This window comes from Salminus brasiliensis, chromosome 16, assembly GCF_030463535.1.
Source record: "Salminus brasiliensis chromosome 16, fSalBra1.hap2, whole genome shotgun sequence".
Taxonomy (NCBI): Eukaryota; Metazoa; Chordata; class Actinopteri; order Characiformes; family Bryconidae; genus Salminus; species Salminus brasiliensis.
Window position 1 is genome coordinate 9255650 of NC_132893.1, and position 26067 is coordinate 9281716.

The 26067-nt window shown below is 36.5% G+C and overlaps 2 protein-coding genes across 4 annotated transcripts; one reads left to right on the top strand and one right to left on the bottom strand.

Moving 5' to 3' along the window:
* The first annotated feature begins 324 nt into the window (after positions 1-324).
* On the top strand, positions 325-9727 carry oclna (occludin a). 2 transcript variants are annotated; one of them, XM_072658492.1, is made up of 9 exons: positions 325-1465; positions 1810-1865; positions 2086-2731; positions 3439-3606; positions 5049-5170; positions 6050-6232; positions 7774-7945; positions 8182-8223; positions 8954-9727. In XM_072658492.1, the coding sequence occupies exons 2-9, from the start codon at positions 1813-1815 to the stop codon at positions 9050-9052; spliced, it is 1485 nt and encodes a 494-aa protein (XP_072514593.1). In that variant the 5' UTR covers positions 325-1465; positions 1810-1812; the 3' UTR covers positions 9053-9727. The 2 variants fall into 2 exon arrangements, with proteins under 2 accessions (XP_072514593.1, XP_072514592.1); XM_072658491.1 differs by having other exon boundaries at positions 325-1865.
* On the bottom strand, positions 9726-22909 carry erap1a (endoplasmic reticulum aminopeptidase 1a). Of its 2 annotated transcripts, XM_072658482.1 has the most exons (19): positions 22698-22909; positions 21897-22470; positions 20394-20532; positions 20178-20312; positions 19976-20096; positions 19478-19632; positions 19287-19400; positions 18914-19045; positions 18698-18829; positions 17961-18041; positions 17267-17424; positions 16735-16814; positions 16453-16636; positions 15441-15597; positions 14612-14796; positions 14365-14526; positions 14089-14229; positions 11457-11538; positions 9726-10275 (listed from the first exon to the last, which is right to left on the bottom strand). In XM_072658482.1, the coding sequence occupies exons 2-19, from the start codon at positions 22346-22348 to the stop codon at positions 10126-10128; spliced, it is 2760 nt and encodes a 919-aa protein (XP_072514583.1). In that variant the 5' UTR covers positions 22349-22470; positions 22698-22909; the 3' UTR covers positions 9726-10125. The 2 variants fall into 2 exon arrangements, with proteins under 2 accessions (XP_072514583.1, XP_072514582.1); XM_072658481.1 differs by having other exon boundaries at positions 21897-22909.
* Between the last annotated feature and the right edge of the window lie 3158 nt (positions 22910-26067).

Consider the following 26067-nt stretch of genomic DNA (forward strand, 5'->3'; position numbering starts at 1 on the left):
GAGACTGTGTCTGCGTCCTGAACATTATCTGGAAGGCTATTTCAGAGTTGGGGGGCTTTATAGGAAAAGACTCTTTCCCCTGCTGGGGTTTTCTGAATTTTGCTTGTCATGCTTGCTAAGTTACTTACTAACTAAGAACTGGATTTTAAACTAGTTGAAGTTTATAGAGGTTCCTGCTGGAACAACCTGAGTGTGTTACAGTAATCTAGTCTTGAGGTAATAAAAGCGTGTACTAGCTTTTCTGCATCCTGTAGAGATAAGGAATGTCTTAGTTTGGCGATGTTCCTAAGATGCATAAAGGCTGTCCTACTAATATTAGCTACATGTTGCTCAAATGATAGATCTGAATCGAATAGGACGCCAAGATTTTTAGCTGCTAGACCAGGAATAATGGAAGCATCAGCCAAGTCTAACATTAAGTCTGAGACTTTATTTCTAGTGTCTTTTGGACCTAAAAGGAGAATCTTAGTTTTGTTACTGTTAAGAAGAAGTAAGTTATGTGACATAAGTTTTATATCTAAATTTATCGTCAGATTTGGCTGATATATAGAGCTGGGTGTCATATGCATAACAATGGATCATCTGCATAACATCTACATAAGATGCATAACATCTACATAACAAAAGACCATACTTATAGAGACTGCTGGTAACGTGTAAAGATATATGCAGAGATGCGATTTTAATAGACAGTAATTGTAATGAATTGAACTGCGAAGTGATCCGGGCAAAAACGGTAATAGAAAGAGGAAACCCACTGTTTTAAGGCAAAGCTGACATTGGCATTTTCCATGCGGTCATCCGGTGGTTAAACCAGAATTGAGTATTCGACAAAATGCCCCTTTTAATTGTTCGTTTTCCACCAACAGTTCAATTTTGAAAAAACATTTAACATTAATTTTCAACTAAAGCATTTTGTACGGTTTATATATCATGAACAGACCTAGTCATAATTGATTTCCTCTCAGTTGTTTGTAATATTTGTATATTATTAATGTTTATTAACATTATTAACATATTAATGTTTATTTTCTTAAATGTGTGAAAAATGGTTAGATTTTGTACCCATGACAATTATCTGGGTGGTCCGAGGGTGTGCCAGCAGTGGTCAATCAAGCCAGCGGACCGATATTTGCTTGCTATCTAGCTATAGACAGTGCAAAGATGCATATTGTCACGTATTATATTATTTTAGAATAATAACATTAGCCAAATAGTGATTATGTGGTAAATTGTTTTGTTTGTTACATTTTTGTACAAAATAACCAATTAATATTATGGACCATTTTTAAATTCACCTCTCTTGATGGAGGCGGATAAACGCAGGCGGGATTAGAGGTGAAGTCGTTGTGTGGGCGGGGCAAGTTTGGGCGTAGAAACGCTTCAACTACATCTAATGGGGAAAATGCAGCACACAGCACCCGGAACATAGTGAATTGGAGGGGTGAACTCTCCGTCCATACAGGTGAGTTTCTTTCAGCATACAAACTAACATACATTTTACATGACCTGCAATAATGCTAAGTACTTATATATAAATTTTATAACAATTTATTTTATTCTCATAATGTGTCGCTGTTCCGTCAAATTCAAAGAATGTAGCGAATTGCTTTATGCTACACGAAACGCACACAGCACACACAAAACACAGTTTAATTCCTTTGATGTACAAATTCGTCCTCAGTGTAAAAATGTCTTGGAACACGAGGTGCCAAGATGCGGTCTGTCTATAGTATATCGTTATGTGTTGAGTAATTTACAAGTTTACAAATAATTGCAACGTGTTTTCCCGTCGTTTTACTGCTGTAGAAAATGTCCTCCAAGCCGAACGGAAGCCCACCTCCTTATGAGTCTGAAAATGAATAGTAAGTCAATGAAGTTTTGTGTTTTTGCTTTTTAAAAAAATATATAAACATATTTTTAATATGTTCTTTTGTATTATCTGTAGAGTGTACATTATGTCCTAACATTATCTGTGGCTTTGCTCAAATAGTTTTCTTCACCTTTAGTTTTTCTTTATGCAAAAACAGATTTTTTCTTCTTGACAACAAATATTTGAAGTAATGTTTTTAAAATCTCTTCTAGCAATGTGGTACCCCAACCTCCATATTCCTACTACCCTGATGATGAAATCCAGCACTTTTACCGCTGGACCTCCCCACCAGGTGTTATCAAGATTATGGCAGTCATCTGCATTATCCTCTGTGTGGGTATTTTTGCTTGTGTGGCCTCCACATTAGCATGGGACACTACCGGAGGGGTGGCTGGCTTTTCAGGCGGCTATGGAGGCACCTATGGAGGATCTTATAGTGGAGGTTATGGATCCTATGGAAGCTTTGGTGGAGGTTTTGGTTCAGGACCGTATTCTGGCTTCGGCTATGGCCTTCTGGGCTCACAGAATGACCCCAGGAAGGCAAAGGGCTTCATGATTACGATGGCCATAATCACCTTCGCTGCTCTTCTGGCTATGTTCATCATACTGATCTCCCATCGAGGACGCAGCAGGAAGTTCTACTTGATTGTCATTATCTCCTCTGCCATCCTGGCTCTGTTCATGCTTATAGCCACCATAGTCTACTTGGTTGCGGTTAACCCCATGGCTCAGACCTCAGGCTCTATGCAGTATAATCAGATAATAGCCCTGTGTGCCCAGTACCAGGACTCTCAGGTTGCAGGTCAATTGATGGTCAACCAGTACCTGTATCACTACTGCGTGGTGGACCCTCAGGAGGTAAGCACTTTGCCCAACTGCACTCCATGGTGATCCTTGAAACTCTCAGAGTAAATTAAACTATGCAGTCCCCAATGGTTTGAGGTACACTCTTAAAAATAAAAGTGCTACCAGGGGTTCTTTGAGGAATGCCATTGAAGAACTGTTTTGATTCCAAATATATCTATTTGTTTAAAATAGGTGTGACAAACTTTTACATCCACTTCCACAATGGTTCTTTATGAAAACAAAAGTGTTTTTTCTATAAAGAACCCTTTGTAGCACCTCTGTTTTTAAGAGTATCAAATCTGTATTTGTGCCATCAAGTTTTAATGCGTACACATTCTGTTTTTGTTACTTCCGTGGCTTTTGTTTGTCTGAAGTTCCTCAAACGTATCCGTATATTCAGGTTTTGTAAAAGCCCATGGCAAAAGTAGGGATATGAGGAAGTTTTTATGGTTGCATTCTCAGCTTCATTACTCTTAACGTCTGCAGTATTCAGCTCATCAAACGATGACCATTAATTGAGATCACAGTATAAAACAATACAGGTTAACTAAACTGAACAAAAATACACTATTCCTAGCATTTCAAAGACCATGAAAGAATGTTGGCCTAGAAAATTTGAATCAATAATATTCTTAGTTAATTTATGTTTGAGTAATAACAGCAGCCATTTTCTAACAATCCTATGACTTCTTTCTCCCACTTGTCCTTTACCCTTCCAGGCAGTGGCCATAGTTTTTGGGTTTGTGGTTACTGCGTGCCTTGTCATCATCTTGGTGTTTGCTATCAAGACCCGTCAGAAGATCAATTCTTTTGGGAAGGAGAATATTCTGTGGCGCAGAGAGAAATTTGCAGAAGATCTTAACCCTCCCCAAGATGTAGAGGATTGGGTATGTAGAGTTTTATGAAGTCTTGGTTTCATTTCATCAGGTTTGGTTTTGAGCTGTTGGTAGTCTTTAATTTAAATTTTTTAATTTAATTAATTTTTATTTGGATACATTTTGAGGGTTTTTTTTGCTTTTGTGCTTTTGGATACACCTGCCTTTACCTTCAGTGGTGCGAGTGAAACAGCAGAGGAATTGTTCTTTGATGTAGTGAGACCTGGCTGCTCGTTTAGTAATGTACTGCAGGTGGAAAAACGAGTTTCTGCCACAGTGGCAGGTGGGGGAGGGAAAATCACATATTGGTTTCTGGGTGTGGTTTGTTGTGACAGTTTCGCTCTGGTGTTTTGTGGAACAATCTTGGGGCATAATTTGAGGAAATAGGACTATGTTCATTTTTAAAACCACTTGGCCATCAGTACTTTGATTGTAAACACTAGAGGAGTAATAGACGGTTATCAATGCTTTTTTTTTTTTTTTTATCATTTTAGAATTATTATATTGCAAATTGTCTTAAAATTTTTTATTAATTTGTGCGTCTAATGTTTTGAATAAGTTTCACAAAATAACATTGACTGTGCAACGGCAGACCGGTTAAACCAGTATCCGAAAGCTGTGATAGGAAAATATACCTTCAGCACAGGAAAAGAGCACTTCAGTTTACTTGTATCTCATCTAAGGGAAGGAGCCTATTCAACTATTTTAGAAGATGTATACACATTACATTTGCGGTTGTGCATAACATATCTGGCTGCTTCACTTGCTTTTGAGCAAGTGTACAGTGGCATGTTTTAACTTGCATCAGTCCAAAGGCATTATGAACAGGCACACGCTCTACATGTACGTACAGGACAGTGCAAGTCAGAGAGTGAAAAAATAGAAATCCACTCTTGCTTCAGATCTGAAAAAAATCTACAGCTGTTTTTGTCCATTATACTGCTGTGAGAGGATGACTCAACACTGTGGGTCTGAAAGAATGTGGATCTGATCAAGAAGCTCTTGCTGAAAAAATGAAAAATGGCAAAAAAAAAAAACGTTTGCAAACATTTGCTGATCACCCCAGAGTCCAGACCTCAACATCATTAAATATGTTTGGAATGTTTGGATGATGATAAAACCGAAAATGTTTCAACTTCTAAACTGAACTTATTATTAAAATATTTCAAAGAGTGAACACACATAATGCTGGATCATTGATATTGCATTGAGCTGTTGAGTCTCCGGTGTAGATTTCTGTTAAACGTTTTCTTTTTGTTTTGGTTGTTTTGACCAGAACTTATCAGTATATTATTTATAATATGTGAGTATATATTTAATGCATGTCCGCAGCAGTGTACAGAAGACGCACTCAAAACTTTGCTACTGCTTTATAAACTATTTTACATTTCATCACCATACTATTTGACACTGTAAATTGAGTTATATTATATGCTTTTCTCTTGCTCTATCAGGTGAATAATGTGTCTGGAGCTCCAGAGCCTGGCCTGAGTGAATATCCTGAGAAGTTTGGAGGTTCGAGGAATTACTTAGATGACAACAGCTCAATCTATGACAAGCCTCCTGACAGTCTTGCGTGAGTACAGTTCTTTTGTGAACTGCAGACATTCTCGCTTTCACACAAAAACCTTCATTCTGTAGCTCCATTTTTGCTGTTTCACTTTTTGACATAATGTGAATCTGGCAGTTGTTCGTTAGTCATAAATGCTCTAAAATGACTAAATAAGTAATACAATAAAATATTTTTTATATTGATTTCCAAAGAACGTTTTTTCCAAAGTTTTTTTCCCCATTCACCTGTAAAGGTTTTTGCGTGATAAAATGCATGTGTCTGTGCATTATGTTCTTGTAAGATAAGATTTATTAGCTGTCCAAAGTCAATTCATTTATTAATCCTAAAAAAAATCATAACTCCAAAACACTTCTTAATAAATTAAAAAACTATTCAGATTATTGACCGTTTACATTTTACATTTCAGTCATGGAATACATATTCTGTGAATTAATTGCAAAGAACAAGAAGCAAAGTGAAGGTTACAAACATGTGGCAGTTTCCTGTTACATGATCTGGTACAAAGGGTGTGTGTACATATATGATGGCCAAGGTAGGGGCTGAGGGTAGAGTTGCTGTTTTACATTTCTTCCTATAGACATGCCTGTATGTAATTCCTGCCCTTTTAACTATATTTACCATAAACTGTTATGAATACTGTTTAAAAATACTCTTCGAAATAAATGCAGGAACCGTAATTGTCTTTAAATACAAAGTGCTTTTTTCTTTTTATTTTAAGTGTTTTTTCTCCCTTGAAAGTATGCTTAATGTCATTTAGACCTAAGCAGAAAGGGAGAAAATGGGCTAGTCAGTCTATTTTACATTGATAAGCATTACTTGCCCTGTGCCCAGTTGCACAGTTTATCATGGTCATCAACTACTTTCTGTTTTTGCATGGTTTAGGGGTGTGGAGCATAATATTCCAGTGCAGAATTCTGCTCCCTACTACAGCAGCTCTGATGTTGGCAGCTCAGCAAGCCGACCCAAGAAGAGACGCGCTGGACGCCCCCGCCGCACGGATGGAAAGGACTATGACACAGACTATGCATCGTCTGGAGATGAACTTGATGACCAAGACTTCTCCAGGTAAGCTCACACACCTGGCCTCCAGCATTTGAAATGTGAACTGATCATGCAGCTTGTTTGATGCCCTAAAAAAGATTGAAACTGGCTAATGGATCTCAGGATTCACAGTCTTGGGTTTCCTGGACAGGGATTAGGTCTAGTCCTGAAATACAAGATCAAAAACTATGTGGAAAACAGAACCGTTTCATTATCCTGGTTTTGGAATACTGCAGCATATTAAGTGTCTACCCTGCACTCTTTTTATTCCAATGAAGGGCTCGAGATGAGCCATGTTTGTTAGCTTTGAAAAGATTAAAACGAAGAACATTAGAAGTTACATTAGTAACTGCTGCTAAAACAGGCTAGAATCTAAAAGGAATATTCATTCAATAGAAACCAGTAGACTTTTAATCCTAGTAATGTCAAAAATGACACATTTTCTTTACAGAAATGGTATTTCTGTTATATTAGTTATATTAGTACCACAATTCTACACCAGTTCAAATGAAGCAATTCACATGCGCAATAGGGGGAAACAAAGATAAAAAAATAATGTTTTGAGTATAAAAGATGTGGTGGTTCATGAAGTGGAGAAGCTAATTAAAACTCTTATCCATTTTATGTTTGGAGACCTGATGAATGTAGACCCAGTTTCCACATGACTATTTATAGAGTGGACCACAAAAAGAGAATTTTTTTCATTTGAGGCAGTAAGCAAGTTAATGTATTACACTTTAAAATCTTGTTTGCAGCTCTTCGTTACTGTATATTATATTGTCAGTTTTTATCCTAAAATATTTAGAAATCTTTTGCTTCTTCCTGGGATTTTTATGCCACCTATGTGTATGGAGCATTCCATTCAGTTACTCATGCTTGATCCACTGAGCTTCATTATTGAGAAAAATGAATATTTAGCAACTCTCAAAAAATAACACCTGGGTTTATCTTTTCCGAAACATGACATTTTCTCTTTTGGTCTGTTTTTACTAAAATGGCTTAGTAGGTAAACATGTTGTAGAGCACTGTATGATACCCTGTAAATATATATATGTTAATAAATAGACCTAGCCTGCAGCATCCTGAAATTTTCCTCCATTTATGTTTGTACTGATCATATTAAGTAAAATACTTTAATAATAAGATTTCTTAAAATACACCCATTCTATGAATTCATTCTATGTAAATTTTCATGAATGAGCTGGGGAGTTGGGCATAAGGTAGGATGGTGATCGTTCAACATCTTGACTAAAGCTCTTGTTGCTCAAATCCTCACAGCAATGCTCCAAAATCTAGCAGAAGCCTTCCCTGGACAGTAGAGATAAGTGTCTTTATATGTTTGTCCATATAGGGTACTGTTGCTGTGGTATTTTCAAAATCATCAGCAAATATTACTGAATTTGGTTTCTACTACCAAACTTAGTGTTACCACTCTCGATGGTTCACAGGGGAACTATGCATGGCTACAGAAGCAGCAGCAAAATGAGAGTATTCCTTAAACAAGCTAAAGATGGATAAAATCATCTTTTTAACATGGAAGCTTGTTTGTTTTTCTCTCTTCACAGTGAATTCCCACCCATTGCCTATGACGAAGAGAGGGAAAACTACAAGCGTGAGTTTGATCGACAGCACCAAGAGTACAAGAGCCTGCAGGCAGAAATGGATGATGTTAACAAGCGACTGGCGGAGGTGGATCGTGAGCTAGATGAGCTTCAAGAAGGGACTCCACAGTTCCTGGTAAGGAGGAAAAAAAACATCTGGGTTGTTTCTTTTTCCATTCACTCTGTAGAGCTGAGTCAAGCGTGACCTGAAACTCCTGTGTTTACCTTTACATTCATATTTATCTGATTTGACCCATGAAGGCTTTCCAGCTGGACAGTTGCTCCTGGTTTAGTGCAACACAGTCATGAAAATTGCATGAAATTTAAGTATAACAAGTTTTTTTTTGCTGACCTGTCATTGTCCTGTAACAGGATGCTATGGATGAGTACAACGGGCTAAAGGACAAAAAGAAGGTAAGCGTGTCTTAGACTTTTCTCACAGTTTAGTGTAAAAAAACACCCTGAGATTTGAGAATAGAAAAATGCTGACCCAGTCATTTGTTTTGCTCCAGCAAGGTTTTAAAAGCGATGTTACTATATCTGAAGTTGAGGAGAGTACTTTTAAAGTAAATTTTTTTACATTTTAAAGGTTTTAAATGTTTTTCCCTTTCCTATAATAAATCAATAAATTTAATAATAATTATTATTATTATTATTTGTATTTTATTTCTTTATTTAAGAAATTTGATTAAAAAGAAAATTAAGTTTAAAGTTTAACATGTACCTCTCACTCCCCAGTCAATACATCCGTATATTGACACTAGTCACAAAAAACACCATTCGTATGTATTACTTAGATTGTTCTTAAAGAGGTTGAACCTTGGTCATGTAAAAAATACATGAATCTCATAAAGGCCCTCAAATGTGACCTGTTTAACCTGAAATGTTCCACTCTGTCACATTTCCTTCCGTCACACGTCTGGTGGCGCTATAATTCTCACTATTATTTTGCACATGCTCAATGCTTAGTGATGTGGAAATATCTGTTTAGGCATTAGAAGAATTTGTAATTGAAACTATGAAGAACAAAAACAAAACATAGTTGGCACTAGTACCATGGACTGATTCAGCAGTGTTGTCGTAATGCTTTTCTTTTCCTCTTTTATTAATTAATTAATTAATTAATTAATTAATGTCTCTGCAGAGTGTTGATTACCAGATGAAGAAAAGAAAATGCAAGTATCTCAAAGCCAAGCTGAACCACATCAAGAGGATGGTCAGTGATTATGATGCCCGAGCATGAAAGCTCTGAGAGTCTAGAAAGGTGTGTCATGTTTCGGTGCAAATAGTCAGAACGCATTTGTAAGGAATAATACAGTTATGGACTGGTGGTAGCACTGAAGGCTTTCTCTGTGGGAGGCATTACTGTATATTGGTAAAGCCAAGCAAATTTGCTTATTTGTAATGCCCTGATCATATTTAGTTCTTCATGATCAACATGGATGGTTTTATAAGTGGTCAAAGCAGCTTTTGTCAGTATGGCCAAAAGAATTTAATTGAGTTTAAGAGTCATGCTTTTGTGCCCGTTGACATTAGTTACACCAATTGTTTTAATGTTACTTGTTATGGTTGTAAGGGGTCTTTTGAAGACTTGTTCTAGATGTTCCAGATTTGCAATGTACTAATTCCTTCTGCTAATTTATTTATACATTATTATTTCTGTTCTAACAATATCAACATTGCTGTATTTTCACTTAATAGGTTGTTTGGGTACAAACTGCTGTATGCTCATGTTGTTTAAGACTGTGAATGTTGTATGTCTTCATTTTGTTTTAATGTTGCATCTCTCAGTGTGCAAAACATGTTTATATCTGTAAATATACAAATATCATGCCTGCATATTTTTAGAATTTTCAGATATTTTGGTGATTTGACTTTTAAACATTTGTATTAGTTAAAATAAATGTTTTTAAATCTTTTTGTTTCTCAAATCATTTATTTGGACTGAAATAATTCAGTTGTCTTTATAAGATCAGTAGTTCTTATACCAAACTGTGCACTCTGAACAGGAAAAACTATTTAAAAGGATGTCAGATTTTTAGGTATGAGGGTGGTCCACATAGGAATTAAAAAGATAGCATTTTCTTTTTAAATTAGACATGGGAGTAAGCAAACACAACATTGGAAAAAATAGAATCATAACATCTATCTATATTTGACAACACAATGACCTGCAGGATTCTTTGCTGTGCTTCACATGAACCTTGTTTAGTTTAGTGGAGTCCAAAGCATGTAGGTTCTTTTTACTTGTGGTCATGCACTACAGTAAAGGCCATGAACTTCATTTTTGAATTTGCAGAGGTTCTACAGCTACAGTCAGGTGCTGTGGCTGTTCAGCCAGTCTTTCAGAAGTGGAACATTCCTATCCATCCAACGTATATTCTCCTCAATGTTCTCCAGGGCCTGCTGAACACTGCGCAGTCCTGCACCCATGTTCTGTTCTAATGAACTGAAGAATGACAGGACCTGTAGAAACGAGAGTGGAACAAGGGCCTTATTTACAAACAATGCATTTGGGGTCATGCAAAAACCTTGTATCTTAAAACAACAACTTAACAAGAATAGGGAAAACATCTTTACGTTTAATGAACGTCAATGTAAAAAGACTTCTGTCTTTTTGTTACATTTTTTTGGAGCACTTCTATTGGTCTGTTTGTCAAGATATTTAGACAAAATGTAAAGAAATAAGGAGATGCCAGGTTTTTATGGGATAGCAACGATGTACAAAATTTTCTTGTTACCTGAAATGTAACTAATACAAGTCAGTTGCTTTTGATTTACGCTAAGGCTATGAGGCTATTGACCCTGGCAATGTTGATTTAACAGTTTCACGTTCACTCAAAAACTGAACAACTATCCTGACAATGTATGACAGAGAATGTATGACTGTTTATCCAACAGTGAAAACTACACTTTGATTAATGAAAAAAAGTTTTGTGACTCAATCATTGAATTTAGGTGTTCCATTCGGTCCCATTGCAACAGGTGTACAAAATGACCATCAAGCCATGCAATCTGCCTTTACTAACATTCAAAAGAGCTTCAAGATGCCAGGAAAACATTACTTGCTTGACCGCACTGGGCCAACTGTAATGTTTGGTAGAAGATAAATAATGCCATGGGGTTGTTTTTAAGGTGTTGGCCTAAGCCCCTTAAATCTAGTTTATCATAATAACAATAATGCTTTGGTATTATGCTTTAGCAACCTTCCAATGGTGTGGAACGTTGTTTGGGGAAGGCCATTTACTGTTCCAGCATGACTGTGCCCCTGTGCACAAAGGTCCATAAAGGCATGGTTGGGTGAGTTTGGTGTGAACGAACTTGACTTGCCTGCACAGAGCCTTGACCTCAACCCAATTAAAAAACATATGGGTTAAAATAGAAGATTATGGAGATCGCAAGACAGGCCCTCTTGTTCAACATCAGTGTCTGACCTCACAAGTGCTCTTCTGGATAAATGGGCAAAAAAGCTCTTGTATTTGTTTATTGGTATAGCATGGTGGGGTGGAGAACCCTAATGCAGGTTGAGGTGAATTTAATACCAAGTAAAGCTTCCTTTAAAGCTTCCTTTAATCCATGTATAGTAGACCATGATAATGTATTTAATGTATTTATAAAGTTGTTAATGTAGTTTGCATGATGTTTACCTCCTCTAGCTTTTCCCTGGTTGAGTACTGATTAGTCACTCCAACAACCATGCGTGAGATAGAGGAAGAACCAAGATCAAACCTAGAAGAAAAGTGCAAATCATTTTCACACACACTGCATTAGTGAATTTCCAATGCCAAATGATCTCAAATGAACTTATATAAGCATATATATCATACATAGTGACATCACTCAAACCAATATGCGCTTTTAGTTTCAATAAATAGTGTGTCACTGCATGTAATGTAATGCATTGGAGATACACTCTGCTCACGCTATGTGTTTATGCAAGTTGGCTAAGCAGCCGAAACCAATAGTGTCATACCTACATGCTAATTTAAATACTTATCAGGCAGGATATTCAGTGATTGGAAAAAATGTGTATTTAAAACAAGGGATATAATAAAGTTAATTTTTTTGTATGTAAAAAAACAACACAGTATTTTGACACTTTAGGGGTTCAGAATAAGCCTGCAAGTCTGCATTCACTTTTATTTACTGAGACATACCCTAAAGCAATCAGTGAGTTGGCTTGTGATGAAAATGCAACATTGACTTACAGTGGGGGAAAAAAAGTATTTAGTCAGTCACCAATTGTGCAAGGTCTCCCACTTAAAAAGATGAGAGAGGCCTGTAATTGACATCATAGGTAGACCTCAACTAGGGGAGACAAAATGAGAAAAAAAATTCTGAAAATCACATTGTCTGATTTTTAAAGAATTTACTTGCAAATAATGGTGGAAAATAAGTATTTGGTCACCTACAAACAAGCAAGATTTCTGGCTGTCACAGACCTGTAACTTCTTTAAGAGGCTTCTCTGTCCTTCACTCATTACCTGTATTAATGGCACCTGTTTGAACTCGTTAACAGTATAAAAGACACCTGCCCACAATCTCAAACAGTCACACTCCAAAGACCAGTCGAAAGACACCAGAAACAAAATTGTAGACCTGCCCCAGGCTGGGAAGACTGAATCAGCAATAGGCAAGCAGCTTGGTGTGAAGAAATCTACTGTGGGAGCAATAATCAGAAAATGGGAGACCTACAAGACCACTGCTAATCTCCTTCGATCAGGGGCTCCACGCAAGATCTCAGCCCGTGGGGTCAAAATGATCACAAGAACGGTGAGCAAAAATCCCAGAACCACACGGGGGGACCTAGTGAATGACCTGCAGAAAGCTGGGACCAACGTTACAAAGGCTACTGTCAGTAACACACTACGCCGCCAGGGACTCAGATCTTGCAGTGCCAGACGTGTTCCCCTGCTTAAGCCAGTACATATCCGGGCGCGTCTGAAGTTTGCTAGAGAGCATTTGGATGTTCCGGAAGAGTATTGGGAGAATGTCTTATGGTCAGATGAAACCAAAGTAGAACTGTTTGGTACAAACACAACTCATTGTTTGGAGGAGAGTGAATGCTGAGTTGCATCCAAAGAACACCATACCAACTGTGAAGCATGGGGGTGGCAACATCATGCTTTGGGGCTGTTTCTCTGCAAAGGGACTAGGATGACTGGTCCGTGTACATAAAAGAATGAATGGGGCCATGTATTGTGAGATTTTGAGTGCAAACCTCCTTCCATCAGCAAGGGCATTGAAGATGAAACGTGGCTGTGTCTTTCAGCATGACAATGATCCCAAGCACACTGCCAGGGCAACAAAGGAGTGGCTTCGTAAGAAGCATTTCAAGGTCCTGGAGTGGCCTAGCCAGTCTCCAGATCTCAACCCCATAGAAAACTTTTGGAGGGAGTTGAAAGTCAGTGTTGCCTGCCAACAGCCCCAAAACATCACTGCTCTAGAGGAGATCTGCATGGAGGAATGGGCCAATATACCAGCAACGGTGTGTGCCAACCTTGTGAAGACTTGCAGAAAACGTTTGACCTCTGTCATTGCCAACAAAGGATATATAACAAAGTATTGAGATTAACTTTTGTTATTGACCAAATACTTATGTTCCACCATTATTTGCAAATAAATTCTTAAAATCAGACAATCTGATTTTCAGAATTTTTTTTCTCATTTTGTCTCTCATAGTTGAGGTCTACCTATGATGTCAATTACAGGCCTCTCTCATCTTTTTAAGTGGGAGAACTTGCACAATTGGTGACTGACTAAATACTTTTTTTCCCCACTGTAAACAGTGCAAAAATATATCTTACAAATGTACATTCTTAAAAATATTTACATATTTTAAAAAAGGCCAATATTTACTATTCCCTGATTAAATAATTTTTTAGCAGTGCAGATCCAAGTCAATGGGGATATTGTAGCCCTCTCTCGCATTCCCACTTCCCAAGTTTCCCAACTTTTTTCTACATGGTGAACAGAATGTTACAAGAAACTCTAGCCAAAACAATACATATGACAGAACTGATGTTAAAAATGACAATTGTACTACCAATAAGTAAATAGCCAAACAACAGGAAAAAATATAACATGAAACATGATTTCTAAGTGAGTGGTGCGGACAGTCTATTTTCTTGAAATCAAGAACACAAAGCCTTCTGGCTTAACTGGCTCTTATAAAAAATAAAACATTCATTTATTTAATTTAATATTTAAATTCAGGAAAAATGTTGCTATGGAATGTTTTTTTTTTTTTTAAATGTTCCACAGTCAGCAAATACTCACTTTTTTACTAGCTTCTGCCAATTGGATCTCAGGAAGTCCCAGGCCAGTTTGTAGGCTTTGGGGTTTTTACTGACACTAATGACAAGAGATGGCAGCTCATGGGTCTTTACGATTTCGCCTTCTAGACCTTTCTCCATGAGCCTGTACTCAGACAAAAAAACAAAACACAGGTTTCTACCCTGTTGACAGTAAATGCAGGCATTTAAAACAGAAACATTGTAGGAACTTCATATGTTTGTGCTTATCAAATTCTAATTTAGACAAATTTGAACTAACCACTCCAGCTTATGAGCCAGTGGGCTGTAAGACAGTGCTGCTTTAATTTGACTCTTCTCAGAGGGGTACATGGTGTGACAGTATTTTTCCAATAGGAAGTCCCAGCCTTCTTCTGTGCGTGCCCCCTCAGTGTACACCACCAAGCGGACATCAGCAGGCAATCTGGAGGTTTGAGCACAGAGTAGAGTACAAAGACCAACAGGAATAAAGTATTTGTAGGTGTATATGGCTAGTAGAAAACACTGACCTCAAGTTGCCATCTGACTCCTTCCACTTCTGAAAAAGCTCCTGGGCAGTGCTTACACAGGGCGGGTGACGGCGTATGCAGGCAAAAAGAAGCAGATAGTTCCGCAACATCCTCTCTGACACTGAGCCCTCATCACTCCAGGTCTGAGAATTAATTAACCCCTGGAACAAATTCACCAAGTAGCCCTGCAAACAGAGTTACACCAAGTGTTAACACAGTGACTTAAACAGTCAGTATTATGCTGTTAAAAATTACTTCCTGCATGAGTACACAAAGTCCTCAAACAATAGTATTTACATTTAATTTCATTTCATTTTAACCAGAATGTTTGGTACTGCATAGCCAAATATGTCCAGTAGGCAGCTATAAGCCACCATTGTGAAAAACTGAGTGAAACATGCTCAGTGCACTTACACATTCTCAGCAGATTTCTAAAACTTTTGGACTATCACTTCAAAAGCTTTCTTCCTTTAGCTTTAAAATCCATGTAAAATGAGGTGCCATTTGTTGCACTCTCAGGCTAGATGATGAAAATTCATAGTATCCAGCCAGTTATAATTTATTTACTTTTATTATTTTAGAACTGTTTTATGTCAAATATTTTTGCTTTAGGCTACAACTGTTTGTGGCTTAAATAATTACACATCTTCCAAACACTAAATAGTGATCTAATATCAATGCCATGATGTTCAGATTAGCCAGGAAATTAGCTTTCATTCTTTGTTAGCCATGTTAGTATTTTTGCATGATATTAGTTAGAACATCATTACTGTCTGGTCAATTAATATTACCTGAATGTGAGTTCAGACATAAGAAAGGTTCTACTCACTTTCAGCTGACTCTCCAAGACTGCCATGTCTCTCTTTTCCATTAGCTTGTACAGAGGCACCAGCTCATTGAAACCTTGTGTGACTGGCATGATCTCGGTGTCATACTTCAAATACAGGCTGAGACTAAGAGCCTTGTCCAGAGGAATCTTTCCAATGCTAAGATAAGTAAGATTCAGGAAGAAACATCAGAATCAGCAGTCGAAATACATTATTCAATCTGTCTTAAAAGGTACTTTCACAGTGTACTATCCAGTTCATCAAGTGCTACAAAGTATTGAGCTCACTTTGGGAAATGTGCTCACACTGGTTAATACCTGGATGATGACTAAAAGGATTAGAGAAATGTAAAACGTTACACCTAGTCTGCACTTAACAGCTGCATGATCTACTGAAATTATTTTAATTACATTATATGTACTAATGTTTGTGGACACCACTTGCAATATATAAATTCAGCTACTTTAAGTTGCACCTATTGCTGACACAGATGTGCAAATGCATACATTAATTATTCAGACCCTAATAACGTTTTTGTCACTGAATGCAATTAAATCCACACTGCAATGCTCCAAAGTATAGTCGAAAGCCTTAAAGAGAACTCAAGAAATCTCTGATTTCGAAAGAAACAATAAATGAGAAAATGCCCCAATAATTTTGTCCATATAGTGTATTTCTTAAAACAAAAAAAAGATCTATTTTACATTACATTACATTAGTTACTTACAGATACATTTTATATTTAGTACAGTGTTCAAACTGACATGACTGTCTGGTGTGCACAATTTGATTCATGAATATACTGTGGAGCCCTTACTGCAAACAGCGCCAAACTGAGACACATGAAAGATAAAAAAAAAGTGTACATTTAATTTTTAAAAATCATCCCATGAAATCTGCTAGGATTTTGAATATTGTAGAAATAATACATATCTTCTACTGTGTGTGTATGCCATGTCTACAAGCCAAACACTCAAAGTGAAATAAATACTGCATGTGGGAAGTGGCTCTCACCTAACCAGCTGAAAGATGTTGTGGATGAGGCTAGCTCTGTCATTTCCACTGAACACTGTATGATTGAGCTGAAGCTGCCTTATCAAAGCATCCCAGCCCCTATCCTCGTAATGGACAATATAATACCCTCGCATGTCCACATTAAATTTAATCCATTCCACTTCAGCTGGCAAGTATAACACATCTGTAGAAAAAGTGAGTGTTTTTAAAAAAATATAGATAGAATATAGATTTTTTAAATAAAAAAATTAGGAAATTACTATTCTCCTGAACAGTACAAACCTTGTCTGTTTTTTAGCAGAAAGCGCTGGACAGAGCTGGAACTGCTGGTAATGTAGGTCAAGGGCACTTGCCAAAGGAAGCTTTGTTTAAGGGTACAAGAGAATAAATACATTATGACTCTGCACTATTTTCAGTTGTAGTGAAAAATAGGGGTGTAAGAAAACATCAATACACTTGAAAACATCAATACACATGAGTATGTCAATATTATGTTTTGCAATACTGTACTGAGGCTTAAAAATTAATAAACAGTTTACATGCAAAGAATGGTGTCAGACAGTTGAGTTATTTTGTGCTATCGCTAGATAAGACTGTTCTAACTGCATGAAAAGTAAACTTTTTGAGAACAGATTGTATGCATATGGTGGTGTGTTTTATACTATGACAGTTAAAAAAAACACAATATATGACCATTCTTCAGAATACATCGCAATATACTGAACCTGTACCACAATACAAACTGTATTGCCAGGTTCTTGTCAAAACACAGTCCTAATAAAAATTAAAAACATTATATTATATCTAAACTAACCTTGAATTATTTGCAGGATCTGCCCCTTTGAGAAACCTCTCCTGTTTTAGTTGAACTTCTCGTCCTTTAACTGCCACAGTAATCATGGGAAAACCTTCCTGCAGTGTCCAGGTATCCATGACAGCCTTCACATTCAGGTCATCTTCCATATACCATTTCTGGTAAACAGAAATTATATACTATCTTACCTTGCATAGATTAAAAATACATGTTTTAGGACAAAATCTTCTCAAAACTGTAAAACTATTTGGGGCATCAGAAAACATATCGCTGCTATCCAATGAAAACTATGTATCTTCATTTTGACCATTTTTGGTTAGAACCCTGTAGCTGCTCTGTGCACTGTGTGAATAATTACATGAAATACTCTTATTTTACACTGACTTCCATTCAAAGTTAAGAACATTTTGCCTTCTTCTGTAAAGTCATAATTTTGGAGATACATGTTTTTCATTGGATAGTGGCGATATTCATAAACATTCTGTATAATAGTTTTCTGTGAAATAAAACGTTCAGAAGTGTGATTCCTATCACCACCGCTATAAACAATTCTCATTCTGCATGTTTCTCAAGAATGGCACACTTTACTCCAGATCGCTATTTGATTTTGTTAACAGCATAACTATTTTATCATGAAATATCTATGTGCTCTTACTGTACTAATGTATCTTCAAAACAGGTGATAGTAACATACAGAGGCAGATGTTCTGGACTTGTCTGAACAGAATCCATCCACTTTCAGTCTCCCAAGGTCTAAATCATCTGACTGACAGATCTGAAAAGAGCAATAAATGCATTTACATAATTGAAAGCAGCAATGTTTCCATATACCAACAGATAATCAAACCCCAAACCCTTCAATTATGACTATTCGTTTGAACTGTCTATTTGTGCAATGCAGGGGATAATCCATGCTGCTGTGCCTACTGTATTTGCCACCAGGAATGCCATGACATAGATTTATTCTAGTTGGACAGTGATCTAAATTTCTCAAACCACAACCCACATAAACTTTTAAAGACACATCAGTTGAGTTAAATAAAACAAAACTATCTGCACATTTACATACACACTACTACTACTGCTACTACAATATATCAAGTCCAATTATGGTCTTTTGGACTCTCAGATGGCTGTGACATCACAGGGGACCTCGCAATCTTCTGATGATATGGACAATATTTAGACAGTTGCACCAGTCAGGAACCCGTCTATGCATGGTGTTTTTCGATTTTAGATTTTGTCCCATGCAAGCATGTAAACACCAAATCTATATTATATAATTGTAAGCCCACACCTGGAGGGCCAATAAAAAGAAATAAAAGAAAGTAAAGACATGCCTGAAAAGCTGTGTTTTAATGATAGAATATAGCACTAAAGCTAATTATGGCAAATGGGTAGGTAGTAGTTATTTGCATATGTACAACTCACATTTGTCAGACTGTCCCAGAGGTCAGCATTCACAGTGTTCTGGTAGCTGTGCTTCTTCAAATAGCGAATGATACCAATCCTAAATACTTCTGGCGTCAGGAAATCTCTCAACATATTTAAAACACAGGCCCCCTTTAAACAATTATGTGAAACATTGATTAAATAAATGAAAACAAAGAACATTCAAGTAAGTAACCAAGTCCTTAGCTTCTATACCTTCTGATAGGAGACATCATCAAACATTTCCCTGATCTGAGCCGGATTCTCCACAGGAGTAGAAATAGGATGGGATGAGCTTAAAGAATCCACCCCCATGGCAGTAAAACATTTCTCTAAGAAATAATCATCCTAAAACAGAAATACAGGTATAAAATCAATTCAACACCAGAAGCATCACATATGACCTGTTTACACCTAGAAGCACAGCGCTCTGGTGACTACCTACTAGAAGTGTCATGTTGGTTTTACCTACTTATAGCACGGTTTGGAGACCGACAACACTGACAAGTCTTTAAACAGGAAAGCTGTTACTGACATATAATAATCCCAAGATTCTAATGTTACCAATGCAGAGATAAAAATCCCTCACCACTTGAAGCTCAGGGTTGGTGATGTTAACAGAGACAAACTCCATGAACTTGGCAAAGCCTTCGTTTAACCACAGGTCATTCCACCACTGCATTGTCACCAGGTTACCAAACCACTGGGGAAAATAGGTTAATAAATGAGGAAGTGCTTTGTTCTTGCTCAAGACATTTAGAAAAACTCTAAAACACTAACCTGATGGGCAAGCTCATGAGCAATAACTTTGGTGATGCCCAGTTTGACTGAGGTAGAAGAGCGTTCAGGATCAAATAGCAGCCCTGACTCTCGGTATGTGGTCAAGCCCCAGTTCTCCATAGCACCTGACTGAAAATCTGGGATTGCAGCAAGGTCTGGGAAAATAACATTAAAAGATGACAAAGTTAAAAGATGGAATCACATAATATGAAACTGAGCTAGTAGTACCAAAATCTTTCATTAAAATGTGCCTTCTCAATGAACTGGCAAAGATTATAATGATTAGAAAATTTATCAATTAACTTCTGTGTAAAACTAAAGGTAGATTGGTTGATTGACTAAAAGCAACATAAAATCTACATTTGTAGCCTCTTTTCATATTGATCTACAATCTGTTCTGCTGCAAGTAACTACACAATGTTACTCTTCTTGTAGTGTAGTGTTACTGCTGTGCTAACTGATTTTCTCTGAAACAGTGTATACAAAATTGTTACTTACCTTGTTTGGGAAGTGGATAGGGGATGTCAAAGTAATCATCATAAAAGTCAAGCAGTGTTACGGCTGTGTTTAGGGCATATTCTGCCTGACTGATCTTCTCTGGGACTGTGTACACTGATATCTACACAAGGAACATTTTCATCAATAGAAATATCTGCAATTAGCAGCAGTCAACTAAATCAGACTAAAAAAAGGCACACACCTCTACGCCATGCTGGCTTCTTTTACTGATGGAGAGGAAATCACATACAATGAAGGCCACTAGATAAGTGCTCATCTTCACTGTCACATCATAGTGATCTTCCAGCAGACCACCTGCAAGCTCCACAGTTTTCAACTTAAAAGAAAAACATCTGTTACATCACAGACAGACAAATATATGATTAACCTTACCATTTATATATATATTTGACTGTACCTTAGGCATGTTGGATATAGAAATATGTCTTGGCTCTCGCCGTACACGGATAGAGAAGTTGGCTTTAAAAGCTGGTTCATCAAAGCAGGGGAAAGCAGCTCGAGCATGTGTGGGCTCAAACTGGGTGGAAGCCAATGCCCTGAAATGGACATAAATACATTTTTCATTTATACTTCAAAGTAACCCCAAGGATTACCAAGTCCTAGTTTTCTTGACAGAGGATATGCAGTAATTCCAGTCTGAAAGTAAATCAGACTAAACTGTTACCTGACTTGACATTTTTGGTACTAAAACAAGACCACAACAGCAGGCTTTAACTGATTTATTGGCTGACAATAATCAACTCATTTCTTTTTAAACCAGTCATACTACACTTTATTCTTAGGACTGGAAAATGACATTTTCTAAATCGGGGTGGAACAAAGGACAAACTGACCATGACATTTGAGTACCTACCACATAGACATTAAGAAAAAAGTAAGCTAATGTTGCCTTCAGATGTATGTATGCAACATATGATAATGTTTACTCTGACCTTTGTTTCACATTTCATGTTTAGTTTTTAGTGTCATTTAAGGCTGGTAAAAGGTTGGCCTATGTGTAAGCTTAGCTGTTCAGCAAATTCGACACCCTTTGTAGAATTTCAGATACCACTGATTTATTAATTTAACTGGGCTCCACTTAAATTAGGACTACATATGAACAGATTTTATTTTGTAAAGTTTACTCTCAATCAGAGTAAAACTGAATGTTATTGTGTTATTAAATATAATATAAGTTTTAAGCAAGTGTTTAGGAAAGTTAGCAATAGTAAAACACTAAAATAGTAAAACAATAAAAATGCAAGATTAAAACTGGACTAACTCTTTTACACATATAGCAATAACTACATTAAAAACACAAACAAAATCAAAATCACCTGAATAAATTAACCCTGCTACGTAGACATCAGACAATGATATAAAACAGTAAATAAACACCTTTAAATATATGACTAGAACTGTTTATCGTATCAGTCAGTAAAGCACAAAAGTATTGAAGTACAAATGTAACATTTAAAATGACCTGATATTATCAGTTACCAGAATTTAAGCCCCCTAAAGTCACTTTATGTATCACAATCTTTAATGGCCTAACTAAACATACATAAAATCAACTTACTCTTAGAAGCCAGTATACTAGATACACCTACTGTGTACCTACACTCACAGCTTGTCTGTTTGATTTGCAAATTTTCTCAGTAAGGTCTGCTTGACAGCTCTATATTCTTTCACAACCACAGTGTTGAGTTGTCCTATAACACTGACAGGATGGATCAAAACACTTGCTATGTGTATGTGTATGTGTATTTTCTCCTCTTTCACAAAGATGAAATGTGTGGCCTAAAATATCATGCATGGATGTTAGGTTTCCCGCTTTTTAACTTATTTTCTTTTGACTTAGTAACTTGTACTTTTGCATGAAAATTAAATGAATGTAAAAAAACACAAGATATGTTCTTACCTGACTTCACCACTGCTTGTCCTATATGTGCCTTTATAAAAGCCATGAAAACTGTCTGAGAGGTTAGCTGAGAAATCCAACTGGATTGCATATAATCCCCTTATAAATGTAAGGTTTTCAGAAGACAATGCAATCTGCTCAAAAGGTTCGGACTCGTGAACGTGAAGAAGATGCTGACGTCTGGATCCTAAAAGAAGTGCTCTGGAGATGTGAAGGTTCTTGCTGTGAAGAAATATGTAACTGCTTTCTTGCTGAACCTCCAAACGGATCTGTACTGTTCCAGTGAAGCTAAGGGAATTCAGGTTTGGGTGGATCAGGAGATCGTAGTGGAGTGGTTTAACACTGTCTGGCAATCGCATATTCCATGGGAAACTGGCAAATGTTGAATTTCCATGGTCCTCTGCTTCAAGAGAAGAGACGATGGAGAGAAGGATCATGCTTACCAGCAGCATTGTTCTGCTTGTCTGGTTGAAGTGCTTTTCAGTTGGAGGGACCGGGGGAGCAACACTAGCTTTCACTTGTAATCTGATGTAATATGAAATACCATGTTAAAATGCGTTTACATCCTACCGGGCTGTCCAAATAAAAAAAATAATGAGCAGACGTTGTTTACGTCCTTACTGGTTCCAACCTTAAATGGTGTAGCAGTTACAGCAGAAAACAAAAACAACTTTAGCCTTGAATGTAAAACGAGGCCCAAACTATTTGAATGACATAGCACATGTAGATGACAAACCTAGTTTAACTAATTTACGTATGGTATTGTAGCGGGTTTGCCGTCTTGAAAAATAATGAACAAACCTGAATAAAAACGCTGACCTCCATGCAGCGTTAAGTGAAAGTGAAAGTAAAGCCTTTCTTCCGCCAGACGTGTTATTTTGCACGGCTAGAGTATCGCTTTCTAATTACGGCTTGCTTGAGTTGTTGTTTAAGGCTCTACAGAACTGCAATCTGTAGAAAACCATAGTGGAAAAAAGTTTGTTGTATCCGTGTGACAGAAAGTGAAACGATAGGGCTAAGTTTTAGGAAACAGCGCCCTCTGTTGTCAAAGACAGGAACAGTGGAAAATGTGATGGTGCGACAACAGTTGCGTTGTGAGGAAGAAGAGCGCCCAAAGTCAGCACGTTTGAAAAATGTTAAAAATGGTTTAGGCTTCTTCATACGGACTACTTCATATAAGACGTGCATTTGGGGAATATTTCAAATATATATTTGGAATATTCGCAATATTACAAATTGGCCCATTATTATGTCAATATATATCTTCAATATATGTATGTCACTGAAACATATGCCCAAATGTTTTAAACAAAAAGATTAAAATATATTATAATTTTAAATATAGCTTTTATTAATGTAATGAACAAACACAACAGAGCCTTCAATATACTGCAATATACATGCAATAAGGAAACCCACTGCTAATGTGTATTTGTTGTGATTATTTGTTTTTGTGCCAAAGTTTTTGTTTACATGAAAAACAGGATTTATTTTCTTTAAAAGTATATATAAATATAATGATATTTTTTATATTTTGTCATTAGTCGTTTTTGCATATATAAGATGACGTTTACATCTAAAATATTACAGAATAAATGTATTTTTTAAATCAAACCTTTATTATTTTCTCATTTTTGCAAAAACATTTATGATTTTGGTGTCCCATAGTTTGACTTACCACCCCGTCACACTTTTACTGTTTTGTAATATGTCGCTTTAAATGAGATCACATACAGGAAGTGACATCATCTGAGCCTTTGGAATGGCCAAGAACAAAAAAAAAGGAAAGGAACAAAAAAGTCTTGATATTCTTTTACCTTTTCGTCAGGCTCAGCCTAACCACTCATCACACAAACAGATAGAGAAAACATATAACCCTTTTAATGAAAAGACAATTATATTTCAAATTGATTGGGATGTGTGCTAGGTCAGGAAGAACTACAGCCATTTTAGGATAAAATTTACCACCCTGTCACATTATGTTTTAAGAAGTGCCAGAAGCACACAAGTCCCATACTTAAGTTAAAGTACAAATATCCCATGAAGTATGATTTTCACGTTTTATTATTTATGACAGTGAATGTAAATAATGGTTTATGGTAGAGCTGCAGCATCATCTGCAAAATCATACACTTCTCATATCATCATATCTTCTATTTGTACTTATACTGTTTTAGTATTTCTTTGATATCATAATCTCAAATTAAAGCCATTGACTTTAAATACTGTTATAACTTTGGTAAAAACAGTTGCATTCAGCTCCTCAGTGTATCTGTCAAAGCAACTTTTGATACGCATCTCTGACACTTTTACTTTGGATCAAACCAAACAGATATTGACAGTAAGGTTGAGGCTTAAGAACACATTTAGCTGTTAAACATTAGTTAATTAGCTTAGTTAAACATTATAATGCAGCAGAAATGGTTAAAGATATACTCAAAAACCTCAAATGTTAGTTTAGCATTTAAATTAAACATTTAAAGTAACCCTGTTTTGAAAAGTAGTGAATAAAAAGTACAGATTTTTCTTGTAGAAGTAAAAAAGTATTATATGACAAAAATACTTTCCACCGCACTATTTATTGTAAATATGGCTTCCATGTCTGAAAACAAAAAAAGCTATTAATAGAGGTTTGCTTGAGGTGGGAAAATTTGTTTATTGGAGAATGTCTTTTGAGTGACAGACTTCACATAACAAATGGAGTAGATATATTAGTAATGCTTTGGGCATATCTTCCTTTAGACATATGTAAAGTTGGTTAGCAGCTAACGATACTAACCTGCTAATACAGGTAGTGACTGATGAAATTCATAAAAACTCATTACAAAGAACTTTCAGACAATGAATACACTAAACTATTCTCATAGCAGCCAATCATTATGACATGAATTCCAAGCTCCACCATTATTCCAAAAAGAGTTAGGAGATTATGCGTGTAACATGATTAGACAAGAAGTCTAAAGAGATTTTAGAGGCGTGTTTTGTGTTTATGGCTGGGAATGCTTTTTATGGGTTGAATACATTTGCAAGCCAATATAACCTAAGAAATGAGCAGATCACTATTATAAATTAAATCTCTAATACTCTAAATTAAAATGAAAAAAAAATATATAATAAAATAACACCTGAGAGGTGAAGCACATGGCCATTGCTGCTTTAAGATAATGTAGTTACTTCCTTTATTCAGGCCAAGTCTACCCACCCATGTCCACAAGCAGATTGGATTACTCATCCAAAAAAACTTAGTTCCCAAATGTTTGGCTAAGTCAAATACGTTTTGTTAGGAATTTTCTCAAGAACAAATTCTTGGGAAGATATCAGTGAATTAGGACCAATGATGTAAAATGGGATCTAAATCATTAACATACTACCATCTTTACCAGTGATGTAATATGCATTGTTGCATTATTGGGAATGTTTTCAGGTGGATCATTTGTAATATCTTTGAAAAACATTACAAAAAGTGCATGGTGTTGCCCTGGTTTTCAAATTTCTCCAAAAGATCAAGCATCTGCACAATGCTCTGGAACAAGAAGTCAGATTGTTGGAGGCCCCACCACATAATTTATAGAATTTAAAGGATCTGCCGCTAACATGTTTTTGTCGCACACGGAGGAATTATAGTATATTACACCGGTTTGCACAACAAAAATAGAAAAGTAAGAAAGTAAATTTAAACATTGAGCCAAATTTAAAAGAAAACAACAACTTGGGATTGGTTATGTTGCTTACAGAGCCCTGTAGCAGTGTTTTTTAATCCTGCTCCTGGTGACCCACAACACTACATGGTTTTAGGTACTCCTTGAAACACACCTGAGCTCATCAACTGGTTATCGAGCCCTGAATGATCTGGATCAGGTGTGTTGAGTCAAGGAATACTTTAAACTGCTCAGTGCTATCAGCATCTGATCTTACACTCTTAAAAAGAAAAGTGCTGCAATTGTTCTTTGAGTGATATCATAGAAGAACCACCTTCGGTTCCATAATAAACCATGTTTGTGAAAGAGATTGTGAAGAATCCTCATGTAAACACTTGATTTAGAGGCACATTCACAGATCTCTTTAACAAATATAGTTCTTTATGGAACCAAAGGTGTTTTTTATGATATCACTCAAAAAAACATTCATAGCACCTTTAGGTTTTACTTACTCTGAAATGCTTGAAAAATAA